General features: G+C 46.5%; 1 protein-coding gene across 3 annotated transcripts in view; it reads left to right on the top strand.

The window, feature by feature from the left end:
* Arhgef4 (Rho guanine nucleotide exchange factor 4) overlaps positions 1-17,149 on the top strand; it is a 77,598-nt gene that overhangs the window by 53,524 nt on the left and 6,925 nt on the right. Inside the window, exons 2-4 of one of the 3 annotated variants that reach the window (XM_071619234.1) lie at positions 5,848-5,987; positions 15,477-15,656; positions 16,915-17,091. In XM_071619234.1, the coding sequence (XP_071475335.1) occupies positions 5,848-5,987; positions 15,477-15,656; positions 16,915-17,091 (497 nt within the window). Of the gene's footprint in view, positions 1-5,847; positions 5,988-12,234; positions 12,316-13,151; positions 13,272-15,476; positions 15,657-16,914; positions 17,092-17,149 lie in introns of those variants that run through there. The other 2 variants (XM_034636236.2, XM_034636235.2) reach the window with 2 other exon arrangements.

Below are 17,149 nucleotides of genomic sequence, written 5' to 3' on the forward strand. Positions count from 1 at the left end.
CTAGAAATCTTCCGTTCATCTAGTTTATCTCATTTGTTGGTATTCTTTTATAAGCATTTCAATTTCCTGTCAATTGGCAGCAATGTCCCACTTTGCCAATTAATTTTCTACAAAGGTACAAAAGCCATTCAGTGCAAAAAAAAAAAAAAGATAGTCTTTATGCAAGTGATGCTGGAGTAATTAGACGATCTATAAGCAATGAAAATGAAACCTTACCTACACCTACATGTTATTAAAAAGAAAAACCTCAAATAACATATTTAAGTACAAAAAGTAAAGCTGTGAAGCTTTTAGGGCTTGTGGGTATATTTCAGTGGTAGAATGGCTTGGTTCAGGCCCTAGGTTCAGCCTCCAACATTGAAAGGGATTTACACACACACACACACACACACACAAACCTTTAGAAGCAAATATAATGAATATAATTGGGAAGTAGGGTTTGGTGAAGATTTCTTAGACATGACACCAAAAATATGACTCATAAAGGATAAGTGATAAACTGAGCATCATAAAAATTTAAAACTTTTGCTTGCTCTACAAAAGCCCCTATTAAGGAGATGAACAGATAGTCTATAGATGGAGAAAATATTAGCAAATCATATATCTGACAAAGAATTCATATCTGGAATATATGAAAAACTCTCAGATCTTGATGTATTTATAAAAATAACAAAAAAATCCAGTTGGAAAATAGGCAAAAGCCATGAAAAGATATTTCACCAAAGAGTTGATATGGTAAATAACCATATGAAAAGATGTTGAACATCACCAGCTTTTTAGGAGGTGAAAACTGAAACCATGATCTGATATCACTACACATCCATCAGAATGTCTAATATATAAAATAATGACCATACCAAATCCTGGTACAGTTTCAAAGAAACTGTCTCTCATACATTGCTGGTTAGAATGTAAAATGGTACAGTCTGGAAAAATGATTTTACTTCTTAAAAGCTAAGTATTCACTACCATAGGACCCAGCAATTCACTCCTGGGCATTTATCACAGATAAATGAAAACTTATGTTCACACAAAACCCTGCACATGAATATGCATAGCAGCTATATTCATAATAGCCAACAATTAGAAATGACCGACCAATCTATCCTTAAACAGGTGAATGGTTAAACTGTGATATATCATGAAATACTAATCAGCAATAAATGAAACTATAATACAACAAGTTGAATGGATATCAAGGGAAGTGACTGAGTGATAAAGGCCAACCTCAAAAGCTTACATACAGGCGAGTGTCGTGGCGCATACCTGTAATCCCAACAGCTCAGGAGGCAGGAGGATCTCGAGTTCAAAGCCAGCCTCAGCAACGGTGAGGTGCTTAGCAACTGAGTGAGACCCTGTCTCTAAATAAAATACAAAATAGGGCTGGGAGGTGTCTCAGTGGTCGAGTGTCTGTGAGTTCAATCCCTGGTACCAAAAAAAAAAGGTTGCTCTGATGGATACACACATCCAGATAGTTGATAAAATGACATAGGACTTTACACACACATTTCCCCAGAGTCCTTTTCTTGGCTGTGATATTGTACTTGACTTACATGCAATATCCATTGGGGGAAACTGAGTAAAGGATACATAGAATCTCTCTGTACTAGTTGTACTACCTTATAACCCAAAATCTTTATTTCAAGTAAAGTTTTTAAACACCCTAAAAGAGATTACATGGCACTTTGACAATCTTTGATAGATTGCTGTTTTAGATGTGTCTGAGATTACGTTTTTTTTTTCAAAAAAAAAAACAGAGATAGAATATTTCTCTCTTAGAAACATATACTTTAGTGTTTACAGATGGAATCATGCCATGTCTTGAATGTGCTTTAAAAAATCATCCAGTGGGGGGAAAAATCATCCAGTGGGGAGGACAATTAGATGATGAAACAAAATTCATGTTGAGAATTGTTGAAATTGGACACTGGTTATACAAGATTCCTTGTACTGTTTTTCTCCCTTTGTATATAGTAGAGGCATTCCATAATGAAACAACTTTAAAACATAAATGAAATAAAAATTATGGGGGTGGACTTGGTACTTTTGACTGTGTACAAGGTCAGGAGCAAGGTCCTTGACTTCTTCTTGCAAACTGAGCTCAGCCACAGCTGCCAGGCTAGAGAAAGAGGGCTTCCTGGGTACCCTTTCACCATACTTTTGTCCATATGCAGCTACATGCATGAAGCTTCAGTGTTCTTGGCATTAGCTCTGCCAGGCCACTCGTGCTCTAGCTTTCCATTTGTTCTTGCATCCACACATCCATCTTTCCTAAGGGGACTGGGGATTGAGCTCAGGGACACTGTACCATGGACCTACATTCCCCTTTTATTTTGAGACAGGGATGCTTTACCACTGAGCTACAGCCAGTAGCTCATTTCATTTTTTTATTTTGAGTCTTGTTAAGTTGCTTAGGGCCTCATTAAGTTGCCCATGTTGGCCTGGAATTTACAATCCTCCTGCCTCAGCTTTCCCAGTCACTGGGATAATAGGCAAATGCCATCATGTCCAGTCTCGTCTCTCCATTTTTTGATTCCTATGATTCCTATATTTAGTCTCTATCTAGCCACCATCCTTCCATCTGTTCACTTTTTTATTTATCTAACATTGACTGAATGTCAACATCAGGGAAAAGGGCATGGCTACTGCCTTCAAATAATTCACAATCTAGGTGGGGAGAGAAGCTAACACAATGCAGAAAAGAGTAAATTAGAGGCAGCATTAGTTCCCGGAGGAAGGGATCAGATAAGGCTTGCACAAGGGAGCAAATATGTCAGAAGACAGTCTTAATACTGTCACCTTTGTTGGGCCCATGTAAATAATCCAGGATAATCTCCCTATTTCAAGGTCAGCTGATAGTGCCGTAATTCCATCTGAAACCTTAATTCCTTGTTGTCACGTAACATAACATAATCACAGGCTCCGAATAAGATATTTTTCATATTGTAGAGAGCATTATTCTGCCTATCACAAGAACAGAGCCCAGATACAGACCCATCCACATGAAACATGATTTAAAACAAGAACAGAAATAGATTCGTTGGAAAGGTTCACCTATTTGGCAAATGGTGCAGAGACTATTAATTATTCTTACAGAAAAAAAATGAAATCGGATTCCTACCTCAGACCATACATAGAAATCATTTGCAGGTAGACTTAAAACTTACATGTAAAAAAAAACAAAAAACCCTACAAAACATGGAAAGATAACATCTGTATGACTTTGAGATAGGGAAAAATTTCCTAAACATACAAAAAATACAAATCACATAGGACATGACTGACAGGTTTGTCTATATCAAAATTTCAGCATTTCAGCTCATCAAAAGTTAAAAAAAAAAAAAGGAGACTGACGAAGACAAGCCACAGTTGGGCTCAGTATTGCACGCCTGTAATCCCAGTGACTCTGGAGGCTGAGGCAGGAGAATCACAAGTTCAAGACCAGCCTCAGCAACTTAGCAAGACCCTGTCTTAAAAAGAGCTGCAATGTAGCTCAATGGTAAAGCACCCCTGGTTCAATTCCCAGTATTAATTTAAGGAAATTAAGGGAAAAAAAAAAGATAAGCCACAAATCAGGGGAGAATGGTTGTGACACAAAATCCATTTGTTTTTGCATCCCATCCAAAATGGGAGGATATAGATGGAGATATAGATAGATATAGATATAGATATACACATATACATATACATATACATATGTATATATATTAAAGATAGTGCAATGAAAAATGAGTAAAATTCATAGGTGTTTAAACATTAAAGGAAACAAATGACATAAAGTGTAGATAAAATGCTCAACTCATTAGTGATCAGAAATGTAAATTAAAACCACAGTAAGATATCATTTCATACCCATTAGTCTCTCAAAAGCTGCTTGATATTGCCCATCCCAAGAGTTGGCCAGGATGTAGAGCAATCTGAATATTAATATTCCACTGCTGAGAGTCTAAGTTGGTACAATAGCTTCAGGAAATTGCTTAAGTTACCCAGGACCCAGAGAAGCCACACCTAGGTGTCTTTACCGTAGAGCATGTATTCACACTAGGTGGGCTGATTTCTCCAAAAGTGAGCAAAAAACAGCTATTTACAATGGCCCGTGGCCCTCAAAAGAGCCACATAATGTGAGCAATACACAGTATACCTATGGTATTGATATTTCATGGGAGGCAGGATGGGATTAAGAAAACTGTGTTAAAGGCTCATTAGGGGGCAATAATGAAAACAAGGTTGAGAAACACTGTCCTAGAAAAAGTCCTGGTCATGTGCCCAGGAGGTGTGTAAATGTGTCTAACAGCAGCATCATACACATCAGCAACAACACAGGAAACAACCTGTCTTTCCCCAGCAGTACAGCGGATACACAATACATGAAATATTCATAAAACCCAAGCCTGTGCCTCAGTAAATGTGAATCCATCACAGCTACACAGGCAGAGGAGTGAGAAGAGCAAGCCAGGGAATAGCTGATGGATAGTTCCATTTATATAAAGTCAAAACCAGGCAAAATCACTTCTAGATGACCACTACTTACAATACCTAATACAATGTAAATATTATGTAAATAGTTGTTATACTGTTATGTTCAGGGGAAAATGACCAAAAAAAAGTCTGGACATGGTCTGTATAGACACAATTTAAAATATATATTTTCAGTCTGAGGTTGGTTAAAAAAAAAAAAAACAGGCAAAACTCAACAAAAACATGCTAACACAAAGGTGTAGGAGTGATTTTTTTTTTTTTTAATTTTTGATATAAGTTCTCTCCAAGTTTCAGAGATTGGCCTTGAATTTGAGTTCCTCCCTCCTCAGCCTCCCCAGTCGTTGGGACTACATGTGTGCACAACCTTCAATGGGAATAGTCTGAAAAAAAAAAATTTCAAACTATTGGATATCTCTAAAAGAGACAGAAAATGGGATTGGAGTGATGCAAACAGGAGGTAAATTCTAGAATTACAGTGTTAAGCATATCAATAGATGCACCCTTTTAAATTTCAAACTATATTTGCATGTGTTTGCTATATATTTTCTTTGACTAGACACATAAACATATAGATAGGTATTCCTCTATATCCACAGGGGACTGGTTCCAGGACACCCTATGGATACCAAAATCCACTGATGCTCCCAAGTTCTTTGTATAAATGGTGCAGTATTTGCATAGAACTTACACAGAGCTTGCTGTATACTTTTTGTTTGTTTTGGGTGATGAGGATTGGTCCCAGGACCTGGTGCATGGTGAGCTGGACCTACACTTCTAGCACGCCTACATAATCACTTCTAGATGACCACTACTTACAATACCTAATACAATGTAAATATTATGTAAATAGTTGTTAAACTGTTATGTTCAGAAGAAAATGACAAAAAAAAAAGTCTGGACATGGTCTGTGTAGACACAATTAAAAATATATATTTTCAGTCTGAGGTTGGTTAAATCCTCTGATGAAGAACCCACACATACAGAGAGCCAACTGTACAACATAACAACATTTGAACACATTTTTCCTAAAGGTCTTCTATGGCGGACATACTGGTAAATGGTTTTTAATTGAGTTCAGCGGGAGGAGCTCTTGAGCACTGACCATGGGGAAACCCCATGTCTCCCTGTCTGCCAGGTTGCTGTGGGTTGAGTGGCAGGTGACTGGCAGCGATGTGTGATCCAGCCAGTGTGTGCCTTCAACCAGTCCACAGTTCTGCAGTAAGGATGGTTTGAAAAATTAGCTCCTGGACCTTGTCTGTCCTCTCACAAAAGGAGCATTGGTCCTAAATCATCTGGCTCCTTTTCTGCATGTCCACCTTCTGCCCTTCAAGCCCACTCCCCTTTGCCAGCTGCTATCTCTGCTTCCAGCCATGCCGGATGGAGTTCTGGACACGACTGTCCGCGCTGAGGAGGCGGGGAGTGAGGAGGACCTGTATGAAGACCTGCACAGCTCTGGCCACCACTACAGCCACCCTGGAGGGGGCGGCGAGCAGCTGGCCATCAACGAGGTAGGGTCAAGACTGTGTGGGTGGAGGGAGGGACAGGGCTGGACCCAAGCTTGGCAGATGTGGGCCTGGCTGCCAGGGCAATTCAACAGACTCCCACAGGCCGGATGAGCACAGTCCTGTTCAAACACATGATGTGGCACTGAGTGCACACAGCATGTTATAGCCTGTGGCTCTCACTCTAGGGTGAGGTGTTTAGAGCAGGATGTCCAGACATAGGGCTCCGTTGTTCCCTTCTGGGACCCACAGAGGATCAGAAGAGTAGGCACATGTGAGTGTTCCCGTCCTCCTGACACTGCTCTCCTAGGAGAAGGAAGCCTTTTGCAAATATGTCCTGGTGGGTGGAGCACTGCCCGACAGAAGCAGTCAGGGGCCCCCAGTCACTCCAGCCCCCACCCTCCAACAAGCCATTAGCATAGGAAGACTGGGGTCAAGGCAGGGAAAACTGATTTCTTACCTGTGGACACCAAGAGCTCCAAGTATTGCTGTTGCTATGACAACTATGTGCCCCTGTTCTTACCTAAGCCGAAGAAATTAGTGAGAAACCTCATCTGAGCAGAACTGGTTCCCATCCCTAGTTCTCTTTTTGCATTCTCCAAAAAAAAGAGACATTTAAAAATATTTTTAATTTTTGTTTGGTGCACATAATAATTGTACATGGGGCACAGTATGACATTTCAATAAATGCATACAATGTGTAATGATCAGATCAGGAAAACTGGCATATCCATCACCTCAAACATTAATCATTTCTTTGTGTTGGAAGCAATAAAAAATCCTCTCTAGTAGCTATTTTGAACTATTCTTAATTGTTGTTAAGCAGCATTATCTTGCTATGCTGTACAAGACTAGAAATGATTCATCCTGTCCAGCTGCACCACAGCATCCATTAACCATCCTTTCTTAGCAAAGAGAAACTTTGAAACTTTGATTCTCCTCATTTTTCTCACTTGTGCTCCTGTTTTCTTGCCCTCTTTTATCTAAAAGTGGAGTGGGTGGTGGAACATAATGGTAGTTAACCAAACATTCAGCACAAGCACATGCCCCTAGCAACACCATGTTCCCTTGGCTGTAGATTCTGTTGTGTTTCTGCTTTATTAGAACCAGAATCTTGCAGCACTTCAATTTTTCCTCAGAAAAGGATCCATTTACAATTGCCCTTTTACATTTCTTGAATGAACGGTCTGGTGGGCTTCTCAGAAACCAGTGCAGAGTGCAGTGCCCCAGTGTCCCCATGACTAAATAATAAATGGTGATGAACTCTTCTTAGAAGCCTGGCTCTAGATAATGATTTTTTTTTTCTTTTGGCAGTATTGGGAATGGAACCCAGGGCCCCAAATGTGTGAGGCAAATGCTCTATCACTGAGCTACATCTCCAGCCCCTCTGGAAAATGATTTAAAATTGTTCATCAAATATCCATGAAGCATAGAACATAAACGTGCTAATAAAACCTATCTCTCTCTTATTTTTTCTTGCTGCTGGGGATTGGAGCCAGAGCCTAAGGCATGCAAATATATGCTCTACCACCAAGCTATACCTCCAGCTTCCAACCATTCCTTTTAATTGCCTCTTATGAGCTATTTTGGGTGGAAGCTGTTCTGAAGTCACATCTTCATTGTAAGCAGAATTCACAGATGATGGTTGTGCTTTGCCTTGAAAATGCAAGTTGCCTGCCACAGTATCAGGCTCATTCCTAGGAGGGGAAGCCCCTGAGTTGGAGCCTGTCACATGTGAGTGTGCAAAGGACTGAGCATCAGTTCACTTGGCTATAAAACAGAATGATCACGGAGCTGCGTGAGGACTAACTGGAATAATGAATCTAATGAACTTGACCTAGCTCATGGCAGGGCCTCAATACAAGTCTCCAGGGAAAGGATAGGAGGAAGAAATGGTAACCAAAAGCGATGAAAAAGTGGTCCCAAAGAAGTGGAGTTATTTGACTGGCCTTCAGTATTACACTGGTTGAGTTCCCATGTCTGGGTCTTGGTGGTAAAATTTTGAACTGTCACATCTTGTTACTAGTGAGGAGGTACTTTTGGGGGGCCCTCCGGTCCTTGACAAATCATTTATTCTAAGATGCTTTGACCAAGAAAGACCAAGAGCTGGAACTGCTCTAAAAGAATATATAGTCTTTGGCAGAGAGGCACCTTAAGGAGGGAAATGCAAGCAGTGTAGATAGGAATTTTATAAGTGGCTGTTTGCATTGCTTAACGAATTTGTTTTCCTGTTTGGCTCAAGGTCTTTCTTGGTGTTGGAGGTTCCTGGGTATACATTATGTTTAGAATAACCAGTGCTTCCTAGGGTACTGTCCTCCTGGACTCTGGCCATTTCCTGAAGGGGAAGAAATGTTACAACCCAGAGGAAACAACAGCTGGACTGAGGGACCCCTCTGACCGACCCAGCAGGCTGTGCAGGGCCCTGAAAGAGAGCAGAGGAAAGCAGGCCAGCTGTGGAGGCCATCTCCTTGGTGCACAAGAGAACCTGCAGCCAATCAGCCCTATGTCATCATGACATGGATGTCGTGCTTGTGCTTACTGCAGGGATATAGGAGATTTCACTGGGCCAGGTAGTGTTGGCCACAGTCCTCTGAAGGCATGAAACAGACTCTCGTCAGAAACTCTTTGAAAGGATATAAACAGTGATTGTCTGATGAGAGGCCAGGGGAGTTGTGTAAGGTGCACCTAGGCACTTGCTGCTGACCCTGCAAGCTCCAAAACAAAGCTTGGCTTGGGGTTAATAAGTCTCACACTTGGAAATTTTTGAGGCAACTGGTGTCAGAGAAAAGTCCAGACTCAGTAATATTTGGTTTGCTCTAAAATTACATATTTACTTGTATTTTTTAAGAATACATGGGTGTCTTGTTCCAAATTGTGGCAATTTCTTATTCATATTGGCCTTAGAAGAGGAAAGCAATTCTTAATTTCCTAAGAAAGGGAAACCTAAGTCATCTGGCCTAGAGAGCGGTAGACAGGGGAGAGCTGAGAGGCAGTCTGCATTCTGGGTATTTAAGGACTGTTATGGGTGTGATGTATATTTGTGCATGTGGTATGCATGTAACATGTGTATGCTGAGTACTTACCGTGTGCCAAACAGTGTCTGCAGCCCTAGGAGGCAGATATACAGAAGGCACAATCCTGCCTGCCAAGAGGTGGCCGTCCAGGAACAGAGCTGTGTGAGGGCATTTATTTTTCTCTGTGTGTGTGCCCTCAGGACATACAGAAGGCCCAGAGTTTTCATTCTGTATTCCTTGCTCATATTTGTGTCTGGCCCTTTATGACTATCCAGATCCTGCAAGATAAATCAATGAATGTAGAAATTGAGTGTCCTCAGCGCCCACAAGTGTTCCTGTCTCCTTTCAGCTTTGTCCCTTCTAGAGCCTTCCCTAGATATCTGTGGCTTAGCACTAGGCCTGTCCATTTTCCCCTTCCTGCTTCACCCCACTGGGCTGGGCCATCACATCTGCCATAAGACATTCCCTTTCCAAAGCCACCCAGCAGTGGCCCTTCCATGATGTTTGTGGTTCTGGTACATACTGTGATCAGGGAGAGACAGGCGTGGCTCTGGAGTTGTTGGGGAAGGTCTGGACCAACCACCTCACTGCCTGGGAACAGTTGGAGCTTCCTCTAGGCTGCATCTCCAAGGGTCATGGAGATGTAGCACATACAGCTACTCCTCACTCCAGGATGCTGGTAGGGGTGGGTACCAACAGGCTGCTTCTGAATCATCCCAGTGAACGAAGATTAAGCCCAAACTAGAAGGTAGACAGACAGACATGCAAGACATATGTTTCATTTAAACAGGGCTTAAAATATAAAAGAGAACACCCATTGTCATGAAGCCAGCACAACAGTAGGTAGTGAGATCATTCCAGTAACTTGGACATTGGGTCACTCGAGGATAGAAGGTATCTCATTATCCTTGTCTTATGGCACTTCATGGAACACATGGGGGATGCTACAGGACCTGGGGCCAGCTTTTGGCCACTCCTCCATGGACTCAGTCTGATCCTCTGGCTCAAAGTATCTCTGTCATTTCCAAGCTCCCTATGACCATTCCATGGCCTGATCTGTATGTCACACACACTCCAGCCCCAGGGGGAGGTGTCCAATGCCTGTAGGTATCCCAGATACATTTATCCTCACACAACCACCTGGCTCAGGTGTTCTTTAAAAGGGGCAGGAGCACCTTGAAGTCCCTTGGAACTAACACTACCATGTCAGTCCAGGGCCACAAGGCCACCTACTGACCAGCACCTCCAAAATAAGCATTCTTCCCTCTACTGTCATCATGAAGCCACAGGTAAGGCTAAGCCCTTACCTGCATCAGATACCTGTCTCCCCTTCACTTCTACATCTGTCCTGCCACCTCAAGTCCCTGACCAGCAGCCGCAAGGGGATGGGGACATTTTCTTCTGTCTTCAAGCCTTTTTTTTGTTTTAGATGAAATTTACACATAAAAAAAAAAAAGAAGAAGAAGAAGAAAGAAAGAAAGAACAATTCACACCAAAAAAGCTATTGCTGCTATTGTTCCTGCTGCACACTGAACCCTTTAGGACCAAAAGGCTAGGGGCTCCCAGTCAGAGGGGTGGGCCCTGTCAGTCTGGCTTAGAGCAAAGGTCCTTCTACCACATTCCATGTTCCCAGGCTGACCTGCTGTGCATGGACAGAGGCCATGCCCACATTTGGATCTGGACTAACGTATTAAAACAAGCCTTGCTGTGCATGGTACAGTAGGAAGCTGCAGACCCTGCAGGGCTCAGGGCCACAATGGCTTGCAAGTTCCCAGCCCTGCTGTGCCCAGGAGCCCAAGGATACATAGACTGTGCACAGATTCACAACGAAACATCTCTAAGTCAAGGATTCCAAACCACAACCCATTAAATGGTATGTCCCACAGTTTTTAGAGGAGCACTGGGATTTGGCGGTGCCTGGGGGACTTTTGATGCCCTCTGATTCCCCATAAGTCCTTGAAAGCTTGGGGGAGCAAACTGGCACCCAAGAACTGGGCACGAGCTTCCCTGGAGTCTTCAGAAGGATGAAGGCACACTCTCCTATAAGGGCGTACATGTATACTGACCCACATACACATAGAAACCTGAACACAGACAATCACCCATATGTGAAAACACAGCCTCTCCACCATTTCATCTGTGTGCCTTCCCCTTGCTCTTGGGAGGGACTCTTCCTATCCCAGAGTCAGAGCACTGAGTTTGGTGCCTAGGAATCTGCCCACCTCAGACCTGTATGTTCAACCCTCTCAACTACAGTTTTATTCTGGAGAGAGACATTGACCTTGACTGAACTCTGTTGTGGACAGGAAAGACTCAAGCATGAGAGTTTTGAAACCTTCCCAGTTAAGATAATGGGCTCTGTCTGGTGAAGGAAATGGAACCCCTGGTTAGTTGACAAAGGATTTTTTTTTTTTTACACATCAGCTGAAGGTACCAATTATTTGCCCAAAGGAGCAATGTTTCTCTGGTGGTTGAGGTCATGAGGAAAAAAGCCCTTAGCATGAATCGGCCTGGCCAGGGTTCAGATCCTGGCTCCGCTATCCCCAGTCCTGGGTGATTTTATGACTAAGCAAATTACGGGATCTTTCGGAGCCGCATTTACTCATCTGAAAAGTGGGGACCAGAAGGCAGCCTTATTAGTGAACAGAACTCCTGATCCATTCCTCCCCGAAGGGTCGGTGATCGGCATTTTGGCCTCTACATCCTCTCCCTACGTCTGTGAGGTCCCAGAGCATCCCTGAGCCATCTGTGCCAGGACAGCTGTGCGGGTGTTGAGGGCTCCTGGCTACCACAAGGAGGCGCCAAGGGCAGAGCGCAGCGCACGCTGGAGCTCCGAGACCCCTCGCAGCTTCCTTAACCGGTCCCCCGTCCTTCGTCTCCCTCGGCTGTCCTCCCACCCAGCCATCCTCGCCAGCTCACTCGGTGCGGTTGCCCTGACTCCAGGACCTGGGAAGCGCCGCGCAAGGCGCCGGCGGCGCGGGAGGAGCCCCGGCCCTCTAGAGCCGGCAGCTCCGCCCCCTCCCCGGGCGCTGCGGGCCGTCTGCTCCGGCCCTGCGCGGCGGGATCTCCGGGCCGCACAGAGAGAGGAGGCCGGGCGCAATGGCCAGGGGCCCGCAGTCCCGGCGCGGCCCCGCGACGCCCGGGGGCGCCCTGCGCGCCCTGCTACGCTGCAACCTGCCCCCCGGCGCCCAGCGCGTGGTGGTTTCCGCTGTGCTGGTGTTCCTCGTCCTCATCAATGTTGTGCTGATATTCCTGCTGGCCTTCCGCTGAGCCAAGCAGCCCACCCGGTGCCGTGCCGTGCCGTGGGGGACCGCGCTGTGGTGAGTGGCTCCGGGTTTGCATGCCAGCAGCTGTCACCCCTAGCCTCCGCACCGGGATCTGGGGAGATAAGGCCTTCGGCCACCCATGTGCTCAATAACAAGGCCTGGTTTTGGGTGGTACCGGTAGTGCCACCATGTGGGTGACAGGGGCATGGTGGCACACATCCATGGGGGGCGGGGGTCCAGTCTGTCCTCTGTGCTGTGATGCGGCGTGGGGGAGCTAAAATGGCGCATCTCTGTGAATAACTGGGGGTAGGTATGGACACAGCTGTAGCAGGGCTGGCTATAGTTGTCAGGAAACTGTGTGCATTAGACCACTGGATGAGCAGAACTGGGCATGTACTGTGTGTGTGTGTGTGTGTGTGTGCGCGCGCGCGCTTTGAGAGCTTTGTGAAAGATACCTGGATACTTCAGCAACCTGCAGTTGCTGTTCCCGTTTTAGGCCTTAAAATAAGTAGTGCCAGTCAACCTCCCTAGGGGCAGGGCCCCTGCTACTCTTCTTGAGATGTAGACATTCCTGTTCAGGTAGACATTGAACAGGAATACCAGTGCAGGGGAGTCCAGACTGTCACTCCCAGACTATACATTGTAAAGCCACCACCACCTTGCAAGAGAAATAGACAGGAGGCAGGATGGGAAGGGTGACAATGGTCAGGGGGGGGGGGCAATATTAGGCAGAGCCTGGCAATATTGCTCATCCCAGGGCCAGTCAGAACCTCAAAAATATAGGAAGGGATCCTGCTCCTGCCCTGGCTTGCCTTAGTCTTGAACTTGCCCCTCCACATAAACATCCCTGTGCCTCAAAGTCTACCTCTGCATTCTCCTGCCAGGTGGGGGCCAGCCTGGAGTCCTATCCCCTGGGTCCTGCCAGGCTGGAGTGTTAGCTTCAGGGACAACTGCACCTAGGATAGAGCACCGGAAAAGGTCTGTGCCCAGAAACCATCCTCTGCCTGCAGGTGAGGCACATCTGATGTCCTAGGAAACATGTCTCTGACCTCTTTGAATCACATTGTGTCTTGGTGAAATCGCAGAAATTGCTAATGTCAGTACTATAACTTGTTAGAGTACTTCTGGTTTTGGGCCACTGACAGGAGGCGTGGGGAGGTTGGAGAACTTGTTCACAACCATGTGTCTTTCAGGTGCCCTGTGTACACAGTTCTAAGACAAGGAAGCAACAAAGGTGGCTAACACCTCCCTACCCCCACTTCTGGGCAGGATAGGCATGGGGACATGCCCCTGTTGGTACCTGTCACCCGGTTCTCGCTGTGAAGCCTTGCCTCTTTAGATCCCCAACTCCTTCCATAGCTTCCCCAGGAGTTATGAAGGAAACAGCCCATGTAATATCCACACCGGTCTGCAAGGACTGCTGAATAGAGGAAAGGACCAGACTGGCTTTTGCTCAGGGCTCATTTGAAGGGATCTGGGGACAGAGGGAGACACCTCATCCAGTTAAGACAAAGCAGGAACCACCTAGTAGAAGAATCAGTGGGAATTGGGTTGCATTGAGTGTCTGGGTTACTCCCCCAGGTCAGGCCCATTCACCTGCATTCTCACAAGACTCACCTATATCACCGGGGGTGTCCACTTCCTCCTTTCTCTTGAGCCACATCCTTCTAGACCTTGCATAAAAGCCTGCTTGTCAAAGGTACACTGGCTCTACACGTGCAGCCAGCTGGCTTTCATATGGTTGCGCCGAGTCCCTGTTTCATCCCATCTGTGTTGCAGCCAGGCCCACGTGCAGGTCATTATAGCTGGGCATGAGGGTAAAGGTCTAAAGACTGCTGCTCCCAGGAATAACCCAGTGCTGTATGCCTGGGGTCCCCACATAGGCCTTGGGAACGGTCACTGCATTGTGAGGGTACATTTGCACATGGGCTTGCAGATTATTCTGAGGAGAGGTGTCATCAAGTGTGCAGGTGTCACCTTCAAGAAAGAGTAAGAACCAGTGGTGGGGCCTTCCCTGAACTTGCCTGCTCAGGACCTCCCCTGGAAGGCAGCTCCTAGCCTGAGTGGGCTTCTGTGCTGCAGTGGCAGCCTACCACTCACCCTACCCACATAGGCACAGATGCCTCTTGGACAGTGACTGGAACTGGGGTGGATGTACCGGCAGTCCAGCTGAAAGGTGTAACCCTGCTCTTGGTTCCCATGACCATGGGAGGATTAGCATGCACACAGCCCTGGATGCACCTAGGGAAGCCAAGGGAGGGCTCACCGTGGGTGGAGAGCAGCTAAGCGGGAGTGCTTGGTGCAGAAGGCCAATCTGGGGATGCTCCAATTCTTCCTTGATTGTTTAGCTGTACAGTGGCAGTCCTCAGTTCTATGCAATTCCCAGCCCACCCCTCCTCTACTGCCCTAATACTACTGGAGCCATTCATCATTCATGGAGTACAAACAGGGTCCACATTACAGAAAAGCAGGTATCAGCCCAATGGGAAACAAATCCACAGGCAAGGGCTGCCTGGTTGTGATGTATCAGTCCACAACCACTTAGGAGAAAAATATCATAGGTTATTGAGCAGAGAATAACCAACGCAGAGAATTGTCAACCGGGTAAAAGTGGTTGACTTGGTGACAAAGCACACAAGAACACCAGAGACATCTATGATAGCAGCTGCAACACACACCTACTTTTTTTTTTTTAATTAGTTTTTAGTTGTCAGCACCTTTATTGTATTTATTTATTTTTATGTGGTGCTGAGGATCAAACCCAGGGCTTGGCATGTGCTAGGCGAGCGCTCTACCACTGAGCCACAACCCCAGCCCCCACATACCTACTTCTAAAGCTAGGAAATAAAGGAAAACGGTTGGAATGAGTAAAATGTGGATGCGTAGGACTCTGAGGAGAGGTGCTGCTCAGCTGATGTGGGTGTCTGAACTGTGGTTGAAGGTGGGTTGGAAGCGGAGAGGCAACTGCTCCAGCACCTGCTCAGCAGGGGTGTGTTCAAGTTCACTTTTGGCTCTACTATTGAGCCCTGATAGCCTCAACTTGCTCAGGGCACAACCCTGCTGTCAAAGAGCTGCCGGCTGGGAGGTCAGGATCTCTTTTTCCCAGGGCAGTTGAGGGTGAGGATAGACAACAGGAGCGCTGAGCCTGGCCCTAACCCCATGAGGCCCAGGGTAGCTTTGCCCCACTGACCCACCTGCCATGGCTCTCTCCACAGCTCATCAGTGATGGCAGTGTGGTCTGTGCTGAAGCACTCTGGGACCATGTCACCATGGACGACCAGGAACTGGGCTTCAAAGCTGGGGACGTCATCGAAGTGATGGATGCCACCAACAGAGAGTGGTGGTGGGGCCGCGTTGCCGACGGCGAGGGGTGGTTTCCAGCCAGCTTTGTGCGGGTATGGTTCCAGCCTGTGCTTCTGCCTGACTCGTGAGGAACTACTTGGCTCTGGATATGGTAGCTCATGCTTATAATCTCAACTACTCAGGAGGCTGAGGCAAGAGGATCACAAGTTTGAGATAAGCCTGGGAAACCTAGCAAGACTCTGTCTCAAAATAAAACTTTTTAAAAAGGGCTGGGGATGTAGCTTAGTCGTAGAGTGCCCCTGGTTCAAGTCCCATTACCAAAATCATTATCATCCAAGCTCAAAATAGCTCTGGGGTCCCCCTCTCCAGTTTGTTGGTACCTGGTGCCTTGGGCTGGATGGGTGGGTGTCAGAGAGCTGTGACACAGCCCTGCTCCTCCTACAGAGCCACTACCTCCTCTGTCCCCTGCTGCTAATGCTTTCCTGCCGAGCCCTCAGGCCAGAGAGAACAGTGTGATGATAGTATATGACTCACAAGGGGAATGTGCATGGTAGAATCCCATCACCAGGAAGAACTTGATTTACCAGGCCTTTATGAAGCACTACAGAACATTTACATGGATCATCTCACTTAACACTTATCTAGCTCTGGGAGGTAGGGACCTGAGGAAACCAAGGCATGAAGTCGCTAAGAGGTCACAGGGAGGGGACACAGGTCCCACCTAAGGTGACCTCTGGTCTCCAAGGGAAAAATCCAGGTGCGATCTCCAAAGGGCCAGGCTGAGGGCAGCCAGAAGGGAGACCTCATGCCCTGGTGTTCAGGTGTGTCTTCCTGCCCAGGACTCTCAGGTAAACTGTCTACTCTGAGCCCCAAGTCTTTCCTTAAGTTACAGGTTTGAACGAGCAAGACCACACCACCTACCCAGTGTAGTCAGCCCCCACACGGCCTAGTATGGCAAGTGCTGGTTCAGAAACCCCTGGCACATTTTCAAGCACTGTGCTAAGCACCAAGTTGGGGTGGGAGGCTTCAGGGGGAACATAGGGTCTGCCAAGGCTGCCCCAGTGGTCTTGGGATAATATCGGTGCCCCTTGGTGCAAAACAAAGCAAACAAAAACCCCAAACCCAAAACAGCTCTGGGGTCCCAGGTGGCCTCACTTCCCATCTCCCATCTGCTGCAGTTAGACCTGCTGTCCCCATCCTGGCCTTGTACAGCAGTTATAGGAGATTCCGAGCTAGCTCAGGACCATCGCAGGTCCTCTGAGTCTCAGTTCCCCACTGCCACTGTGCAGTGTACAGAGACTGACTCCTAGAGCCACCACAGGGCACTGACTGACTTCGGGTTGCCTGCAGCTACGGGTGAACCAGGATGAGCCCACAGATGAGGAGGCCCCACAGACTGGCGACGGCAAGGCTGAAGATGGTGGGACAGAGGCACAGAGCAGCAAAGACCAGATGCGGACAAACGTCATCAATGAGATTCTCAGCACCGAGCGGGACTACATCAAGCACTTGCGTGACATCTGTGAGGTGAGCAGGGACCCAGCTTGTGAGTGAGGCAGGGAGGGAAGAAGGACGGAGACAGAGC

This window comes from Marmota flaviventris, chromosome 11 (assembly GCF_047511675.1).
Source record: "Marmota flaviventris isolate mMarFla1 chromosome 11, mMarFla1.hap1, whole genome shotgun sequence".
Lineage (NCBI taxonomy): Eukaryota > Metazoa > Chordata > Mammalia > Rodentia > Sciuridae > Marmota > Marmota flaviventris.